This window comes from Branchiostoma belcheri, unplaced genomic scaffold, assembly GCF_001625305.1.
Source record: "Branchiostoma belcheri isolate BF01 breed outbred unplaced genomic scaffold, Haploidv18h27 scaffold260, whole genome shotgun sequence".
NCBI lineage: Eukaryota > Metazoa > Chordata > Leptocardii > Amphioxiformes > Branchiostomatidae > Branchiostoma > Branchiostoma belcheri.
The window spans coordinates 217,531-227,799 of NW_017803866.1; the positions used below are offsets into that span (position 1 = coordinate 217,531).

Consider the following 10,269-nt stretch of genomic DNA (forward strand, 5'->3'; position numbering starts at 1 on the left):
TTTATTTTGCAGCCGTTTTGTTCAATTTGCTGTATGGTCCAGAACGTTTCTGAAGTTATACCCGATTACAAACAGCAACACCTATGTATGGTGTACCCAAACACATAACCTTCTGACAAAGGTAATTACTTACCGACACAGCTTGCATTAACTGACGGGATGATTTGCCACTGACCGTCGACCAACAGCCGCCACTGTGACCTGATCTGGTCAGGCGTCATGGCGCAGTCCTTGACATAAGCGGAGCCGGAGGCTTGTCCGATCGTGGGACCTACCAACCACAGCTTATAGTCATCGACGAAGAAGAGAAAGTATTGGCTGTCTGTGTCACTAACGTAGACAGGTCTGCCCCCACTGGTCTGGTCTATTCTGGTGTAGGTAGTAATGCTTGGATGTTGGATGTTGGCATCGCCTTGCAGACTGACCCTTGTACAGTTTGTAGCGCCCCCTACCGACTGTGGAACTACAACGCCAGCTGGGACGTCATCTGAAACAAACGAGAATGAAAACGAAGACTTTGTATAAAAAATTTCTCAAGCGTAAATGGGAGGTTGCAAAAAGGTTTCAGGGGCCCCAGGATTGGAAAAGAAAAGAAATTGGAAATCTTTTGGCTAGGTTAGGCTATGTTTATTTGATTAGTTGGATGACATCCGCGCGCGCATGAATTTTTCAAATCCGCGCGCGCATGAAGTTTTTGACCATGCAGTAAATTGTACAATGCAGCTGCAAAATGAGCAAACATATGCGGCAAATTGCAACAATAAAATAATAAAACACGGCACTCATGTCATAGAATGTCAAAATCAATTCCAAAGGAAAAGAACAAAAAGTGAAGAAATAAAGATGAAGAGTGTAAAGTTTACCATACCATATTTCTGAGTGTTAATCATTTGTACAACCTTTGTGGATTTCATAATGAAGGCAACACTTTTTTTGGAAACTTTTTTTTTATTCGCACGCTGGCATCAGTTTCGGGGTTTGCAGAGGATGTCATCCATATTATCAAATCAACATGGCCTTACAAAATTGAAATAGCTCTTAAATCTAGCTCCGTGTATACATGGGATGCAAATTCGCTTAAAATCGTAAATGAAACGTTGACGGATATATTCACATATGTTCCCCAAATATGGTAGGTCCTACAAACCAGAGCAGGCGATCTTTACATCCGGGTTCTCTGCCCACTCCTGGCCGTCCCACAGACGGAACGTCCCGGTGATCTCGTCAGCGTACAGGTGGGAGTCTCTGACGCGCACGCCTATGCTGGTGCCCCCAACCTGCGACCCCACCCACCACTCAAGGATACTGTCGCCCGAGTAATACAGGTAGTCGCAGATTGCACTGCTGAAATACACGGGCCGGCCCTCGTGAGTGTCTCCCGTCATGGTGTAGGACGTCATCCTAGAGCTCTGCACAGTGTGGGAACCGTATAGGACAACCGTAGGGCATCCTGACATGGACAGACAGTTACAAATGTGAGAAGTGAAGAAAATGACTGAGATGAATTGCCATAAGATGACTAAAAACTTTAGAGCTCATAATGTAGCTCAAGGAGTTAACATAAACTCACCAAGTTCGCTGGTGAAGTCAACACACCCTGGGCAGTCGCAGAATTCTGTCCCAGATCCACAATATCCATTTGCAGAGCAGCACGGGAACTGGCCGTGCGGGTTACACTCGCCAGGTGTCGCTCCTGGAGCTGGGAAGCCAGTGCCACAGCGGCCATCGGTCCTCCACTTCTGGGTGTCTGGAAATGTGGGAAAATAAAGTTCTCGGTTTGTCTTTACTTAGATACTAAAATACTTCGCAATGTTCACCTTGCCTTAATCAAAACTGTCAATACCTACATTACGTCAATATCAGTTGTTTACTCATATTGCAAGCACGGCGCTGCAAATATTTGCAACACTCACCACAATTGTAGAGCGTGTTGATCTTCTCGATGTCCCCTGCACTCATGCCGTCTCTCTGTCCCATAGTGCCAGTGAATGGGAAAAGCGCCTCGATAGTTGGCTGCCCGTTAACGCTAAATGTCTTGTTGCCGTAGTGCATGACGGAACCGTAGTCGTACGGCAGATCAAGTGTACTGCTCTCGTCCTCCGTGCGCTTGTTAAAGTTGTGCTTATTTTCTGCCAGAAAATAACAAAAAAAGATTTAAAATAAAAAGGATTGCCGTGGCGACGGTTTCTAGTTTGATATTTAGGCTATTTATCTGCTGATTAATTTGACATGTGGTATGGTTCTGGTTGTTAATTTGTCGATGTCTGGATGCTTGTTTAGGAAGACTTTATTTTCCTCTGTTGTCGACACACAATTGGTAACTCCACATGCACGGACATTACAGAAATTAATGTGCAATAGGTAAAATTCCTGAAGTGGGTACATAATTACTATTAGTCTTGCCCCTGAGGCGTCGCCTAAAAGCGATTTATCCTACAAAAGGACTAATTTTCAAATACCTCTGTCATACGAAAACCCCATTTCTGAACCGTGAAGATACAAAGCCAGTTGCCTAGTTATTACATTTCTAAATTACTACTAATATTAGCAAATAAAACATTAGGAACTGATCGAATCTGTAACCTTCAAAAGCAAAGAGCAGCTCAAATAAAACTATTAACGACAACAAAAAATTGTGAGTAGAGTAGACTCACCCTCTATGATGTTATTCCAAAGAATTTCGACCCAGGTGTCCCTGTCCGGCCGTGAATGTTCGTGCCAGAAGCCCACAGCGTGTATCAGCTCGTGAACGATGATGCCATTATGCACACAGCCGGTACCGAGACTCACGTTCTGAGCACCTTCATGCCTCTGACCAATAAATGACCAGCATCTACAAAGCATAGAACATCTTTAACTTCGCCAGAAGGTTATGCATTCGGTTTGGCTATGGTGGGGTGAATGTAGATCTACGAGGGATATAAATTAGTTTATGTCATGGATGGATGTTCAAAATTTATCTAAGCATGTTTAAAGTTGATTTTTGTACATTGCCTGCAGCTGAGTAGTTGATTCTTACCCTTCTAGTCGTTGGATATGTAGGAAGTCCTTCTGGCTATTTCTCTGTACAAATCGTAAACACGTATGTTGATGGAACTCTTCCATGGCACTTTGAATAAGTGACACCTCAGATGTAGCTGGACAATCAAAAATACATTTTTATGTTTCAACAACTAGTTATACAAAGGACATATTCAAGTATTTGCCTGTTGTGTTATCTATGTCACCCCTACAAAGTAAGAGTAACTACAGGTGCAGTCAGTTAGCCAAACTTTCCCAAGCTTAATGTTTGTGACTTAGGGCGAAGAAATGCTGCTTCTGTGAGCGTTACTTCGGTATCCATAAGAGCCCATGTGACCTTGTACTGAGAACACAACATGGACTTACAGTAATCACCCTGCCTGATGACGAATGGGATCTCCTTATAATCCCACAACCTGGCTGAGTCTTTGATGGCATTACGAGAGTACTGAAATGAGAGGGTAAAATGGTTGTAACATAGTTACGTCTGACTAAACAAAATCAGACATGCAGATTTTCCATTGATTCATACATTACACAAAACACTACAATAATGGGAAGTAAATGACATACAAAGTTTACTCTAAGTATTAGAAGAAAACATTTGTTTAATTTTGTTTGCGTCTCAAAACAATGTTTTGGTCGAGTACTTTTGGTGAGGCAATACTCTGAAAGTACATGTAATGCATACCGACGGTCCGTAGTATTTGATGTCTGCCTCAAACAGATGGAGACCTGTGGAAAAAAAAGTCGTGATTAGTATCATCAACACATGATACATGGAAGAACAAGTGAAAAAAAAAAATTAAGCCATTTAAAATAGCAGTAATTCACCCCCTTGATGTGATTAAGGAAGGACTATGTTTAGTAGACATAAATTGAATATGAAGTTCTTACCTTTGTTTATTTCAATGATGTTATCCATCGCCACCCGACCAGATCCGTGCACCGGATCCCCCTTACCTTCAAAAATACATACAATTTATGATTCTCTTGGTGGAAATAATTGTCAAAGAGTATTGAAGGTACTATTTTCTAATACTTTCAATACGAGTTGTTGAGTATAATTTCTTGACTATAAGCAGCAGTAGTACTGTTTTATTGGAAATTCTTACATGTCAATATAGAGTGTTGTATCTAAAGCTTAAGAAGAATTGCACTGTTCAGCTGTATTACAGTGAGCTGTAATAATTATATATTCTATATTTACAATCTACGACTACGTATACCCATCCGGATATCGCTTGATATCTCTTGTCATGCTTTATAGTAGATACGGGTATCTAAAGGTACCGCATCATGGCTAAACTAGAGTTCCACGATCTCGGATCTTCGCCAAATTATGTTTAACTTAATGACTAACGAATTATAAATCACCCCCTGAGTATAGAAATAGGATCAGTTGATCATATTCTCCGGCCAAAGACAGTCTTATCTTAACAAAGAATGCCATTCTGACATTTCCTCATAAATTATGCAAATGAGGTCATTAAAAATATGTTTAATGATGTTCACCCAGAATAACTTTGAAAACCCCCTAGTATAAAATTGAAGGCAGTTATTATATATTCTCATTTTTTTATGAAAATGAGGTTTAAATGGATTTAATGTCTTTCCTTTTAGGGTCAAATGACCTGAAATTTCGTATACAGGTATAAATTTACGTTGAATAATCACGTGTGGAATTTAATCTATTCAACGTAAAACTGTATCTGTATAAAAGGAAAGGCATTAAATCCATTTAAAGAAATGGAAAGGGATAGAAGGAGGAGGAGAAGGAGAAGAAGAAGAAGGAATAAAAACAGCATTTCAGGCTTTTCAGCCCATACGTATGGTGTGGACTGAAATAACAATGAAACACGTCTGGAGGTAGTTGGCCACTCTACCTTCCTAGAATATTTCACGTCATTTGGCCAAGAAATGAAGAAATTGAATCCAGTTAACGAAATGGGAGGAGTAGGAGAAACAGGAGAGAAAACAGCATACCCATGGTACAGACTAAAATATATCAATACATTTCATCCGCACTATGTACGCACTGAAATGTAAAAAGTGGCAAAGATGTATTTGTAGTAACCGCGGTCGGTTGCTAGGCTTTTCTCTCCCGTTACTTGGCGCGTTCGGCAAAGACAAAAGTATTTGGTTACAAGACGCAATATTTGGGCTAACTGTAAAACATTTAAAAATAGTATTGAATGAAAATATTCGCCAAAATAAAAGAAATAAGCGTCTTCACGTACTTTCAATATTACCTTTTTACGACAAATTTTCGAATGTGTGTTTTCGACAGCAAGGGAATTATAGGAAATAACTTAAAGTGTACCTTGCCCAGCCACCTCCTTTGTGGTTGTCGCTATCAGCACCAGAACCATCCACCAGCAAAATTCTGATGTACACCGGCCCGCCATCGTGTCAGCGTACACCATCTAAACACACATCAGCAATAATATAATGATATATAAGCACCCAATAAATTCGGCCAACGAATAATTAGATCTCATTCTATCCCTGGTAACATGGATGGCTAAGGTGGTGACCAAGACTCTTGAAGACACTTTGGGTTTAAAACATATTGAAAACAGATAAGGAATTTATATACAGTTGTACATAAAGAAGTTAGTGACCTAACCCAGAATATAAAGTACATATGTAATGACAACAATGTCCTGCGAAGGTTTGCCTGGTAGTGTGATAGAGATTGTCTGGCAGTTACTTGAACAGTTCTGAAAGAGATCCACAATTACAACCCATATTTCTAGAAACACTTACTATTCAAGCTAATTCAGCTGTGAGTTTGACACTTAGACTTCTACAATTAGACACATTGATAAAACTTTGACAGGGCAGTTTGAAAAATTGAAATTTGACCACAAGGTTGGTTTTCCAGAAACTGAAAGTTGCAGATAGTATTTTCTTGTCAATGATTATGTGACTCATTTACAACTATCCCGACCATTGAGGATGGTTTGATATCGTTACTTTGAAAACCAGTACACAAAAATATTAGAATTTGTTCAAAAATATTGACAGTTATTATTCTAATATGTCCCTGCCATTGTTTTTGTGGCTGGACGGTCTAGGATGTTTATTAGTTTATGTTGATATGGGGGTCGATTCACTATTCAAGCTGCTGGAGAAGCCACAGTGGGGAGTACTTGTTTATGACAGAACCCAGGGACCTCATGCCTGTAGTTTAAATTCACCCCGGATCCCCTTGGCAAAATGCATCTTCAACAAGCTGCCCTTCACTGTTGTATCGGACGGCGGAGCTATCGAGCAGGTCATATACGGCCACACCCATTTTCCTTGATCGTTGATGGCATTTGGTGGGAAAATCTAAACCTCGTACAAACAGCAGCAAAAATATGATAAAAATTGAAATAAACCAATACATAATCCATGCCATAAGTTCACATAACCTGCATGTACTTGCAATAAGAGCTTACCGTGTATATTGTCACTACCAAAAACAATGGCCGGGACATATTAGCATAATAACTATCAATATTTTAAAACAAATTCTATTTTTGTGTACTGGTTTTCAATGTAACAATATCAAACCATCCCCAATGATCGAGATAGTTGCAAATGAGTCACATAATCATTGAGAAGAAAATGCTATGTGCAATTTTTAGATTCTGGGAAACCAATCTTGTGGTCAAATTTCAATTTCTCAAACTGCCCTGTCAAAGTTTCATCAATGTGTCTAATTGTATAAGTCTAAGTGTCAACCTCACAACTGAATTAGCTTGAATAGTAACAGAGCCAACACATGTGCCTGAAATCAACTCAGAAGAGTATGTAAATACAGCCTCCTATATAAATTACGAAAGTCGCTGTACTTATCACAGTCTAGTATCAATAATATATTGTCTTGATAATGCTACCCTGCACTACTTAGTTGTCTCTAAAGGTGGCACTGCAAGAACATGATTAATAGTGCGGTTAAGAGTGTAGATGGTGTTTTCAATCAGCTGCAGGCGTCGATACTTGTCCAACAACTTTTGCTTGACCTTGAGATCTGTCTGCAACCCTACTTGTTCGCGTGTACACGTTTACTCAAACACCCCCCTATGCAACAACATCCTGTCTTTGTGTGCACTAAAACATGTATGAAAATTCCGTACATTGGCTCAAAAACATTCCTTTCCACCATTGTGTGTACCCAAAACGTCAAATAATGATCATCAATCTAACGAAGAAAATTCAAGTTTTAACGTGCCGACAACAGAAATCAGACAGTGGGTGGCCGAATGTCACAAACGGTATGTACATGTATATAGATCATTACTTGTATTCCTCTTGTTTTGAGCATGTTGATCGTATGGATTTTCGCCTTGAAGTTAAGTCAGTGTGAAAGTAAGGAATGCCTTGTTGACAATAGCGGTTTGTCTGCTAAGAATGGACCATGACTGGCGGGCACCAAACGTACTTAACGCGCTGGAATTTAAAACCTATGAATAAATTACTGTAGCTCGGGTGGGTTAAGGCGGCCTAGGCTGATATTAATGTTCGAGTTCGGGCGTGTGTCTGCACGATGGCCACAGACATGTTTCGAACCCGAATCATGTTCCAACATGTCTGATCTGACGTCATTCGAATAGAACGCGTGTTCGAATTCGGTGTTACCGGCGGTCATTTGTATGTTTCCCCTGTATGAATTAAACGACTTTACGCGCAGCTGAAAACAACATAATTGATCTTTAAAGTAATCCATGTTTACGTAATATTACTTTCTTATTAAATTTGTCCGAGGCTATTTTGCATCAAGTTGGATATTTTCTTCATCATCATATTTTCTTACTGGGGCGATTTTTCAAACCAAAAATGGCCAAAAATAGCTGTTTCTTGTGATTTTGACCCAAAACTGAGACAAAATACCCATTTTAAACAAAATAGCCTCGGACAGAAATAACCTGTATGGGGTTGGCTTTCTTCTTGTAAAATATAATGATGGAAGGTGTCATTACCGCCTGCGCGTAATTCATGAAATAAACGGCTATTTTTTTTAGCCAAAATGTGTATTTCTAACCCACAATCCAGGTGTAGAAAAACTGAAGTAACTTTTATTCAATGCGTTTTATGTTCAAATAAATTGTGTGAAGTTTCGTCGCGGTGCGACCAAGCTATCAAAAGTTACAGGCATATGTATAGAATGCTACTTTCCCATAAGCCTAGGACGCCTTAACCCAACCGAGAGGCTTGTCTTTTTCACAAAGAGCCATTAAAGTTTCCAAAGAAATGTGAACTGCAAATACTTACAAGAAAAAAACCCTCGCTGGATCTTCCGGTTCACTGAACAATCCCGATTTTACACGTATTTCAGTACTACAAAAACACCACGATTGATAAAATATGATAAAGACAAACTGCACAGAGCTTGTTGCAAGTTCTGCTTTCTGTGCTACCATGGCCGTCCTAAGAAAGAAATGGCAAATTTCTGGCGCTGCCTCAAAATTTGTCTTCACAATAGCCATCAGCGATCGTGGAGTGTCAATTTTGACAGGTTTAATAATGACGGTTGCCCGTATAATTATCTCTATTGTTGTGCAGGATATTTTTGTCGCTTACTTGACCCTTTCTGCCCTTTCCCGCATTGCAGAATGCACTTAAGCGAGAGGTAATTACGGTACAAAAATAGGTCTTACTTCAAACTTATGGTAAAAGTGCTCTTCAAAACTAAAAGTACCTAGGGGGAGTATTAAACCTTTATATTAGAATGTGACATTAAAGACATTAATAAGAAATTTTAAAGACTCCACTGAAACATCATGGCAAGCAGGGGAGTGAGTTGGGCGGTAAAATGCCCATATCATCGACATGTTTCACCCAGGGTGAGACAAAACAGTTACACCCTCTACAAAACGCCATGGAAGCCTTGTGAGCTGTACAACGTCATGTCATAAGTATATCAAGATCTTTGCTAGAAATTTCAGGTTTTTAACCAAATTTACACAGCGACTTTGAAACTAGACCATTAAAGTTATGATACTGTATGGGCAAATAGCCTATAAGTCTTAGCTGTGTTAACATGCGCTTTGGTAGGGCACAGACCACGTCAGAGTACCAGAGTTTTAGAGACCATCCATGTCGAATTTAACCTGACAAGAATTCATGATTTCATGGACGGAAATCCCGTCGTCTCGGACTTGGCTTGACAATGTGACAAACACACACTCTTTCCCACAGGTAAGGAGCGACAAAACAGCTAACATTTTTACAAAATGCGTTAAAAAGCACCACCGGGTTTGTATTAGCAGCGGTGCAGTAAGATATCTTGATCGGTCTCCTCAAAAATTAGCAGATCAGACAAAGAGTTTTCAGCATTCTAGTTGTGATATTTTATGCAATAGAATACTTTTTAGATTTCTTTTGCAATGGAATTCAAATGGCAAACGACAGGTACTTACAGGTATATTGACCGATGTCCGTGAAGCGAAGTCGGTTTATGTCAGCTCACTGTCCAATCCCCAATCATATAGAAGAATTGGGTGCCCGCATGTACATATATATATAAATATATATCTTACTATTGTTAGATTTGCGTAAACTTCAATGTGATTGGTCAAATGTTGTGGTGTGATTTAGTTTCTATTAATAGTGGATTATACCAACTATTTTGTTCTAGAGGACGAAAGAGTGCCTTTTACAAGGCAGTCATATTTGTACCTGTAGACCCACTCCTACAAGGCAAAAATGTTACAATGTCATATTTTTTGTTACAAAGCTGTCATTAGATCATAATGACTGTACATATTTCTATGCTATCGACAATGGTATTGACAGGGGTTTGAAGGTGTTAATTCAAAGCAGTGAATGTGCGACCTGGCGGATTAACCACACGCATGCATTCGGCACGACGCAGCCGATGAACCTGAAATAATTTGGACAGATTTAAGATTGATGGTTGCCCAGATAGTATCGTGCCAACGTAATTAGCCAGTTTACTACAGTAAATCAACGACTGTGGTTGGTCAAATGCCACGTGGTGTGAACAGAGTGTAATTGGTCAATTAGCTGGGAGAGGAAACGTTCGCCCAGTTCCCAGTAGGCAAGCTAACTCCTCGGCTCTAGGGCCAACAGGTCCCGGGGGTCCTTTTATCACAGACCTCCACCCCATCCCCACCCCTCTTGAAATTTTCTTACACTGAAAATGTGGAAGAAAATTTTCAGATACCAAAATGTAATTGACATGAATGAATGGGAAGTAAGAAAGTAGAGTTTAGAAAGGCAATTTTCACACAGGCG

At 39.8% G+C, this 10,269-nt stretch overlaps 1 protein-coding gene across 1 annotated transcript; it reads right to left on the reverse strand.

The window, feature by feature from the left end:
* Positions 1–125: 125 nt before the first annotated feature.
* LOC109472014 (zinc metalloproteinase nas-34-like) lies at positions 126–5,429 on the reverse strand. Its single transcript, XM_019771586.1, has 9 exons — positions 5,345–5,429; positions 3,713–3,756; positions 3,388–3,469; positions 3,020–3,137; positions 2,655–2,833; positions 1,914–2,129; positions 1,571–1,747; positions 1,148–1,450; positions 126–487 (listed from the first exon to the last, which is right to left on the reverse strand). Exons 1-9 carry the CDS (start codon positions 5,427–5,429, stop codon positions 126–128), a joined length of 1,566 nt encoding a protein of 521 aa, XP_019627145.1.
* Positions 5,430–10,269: the final 4,840 nt, after the last annotated feature.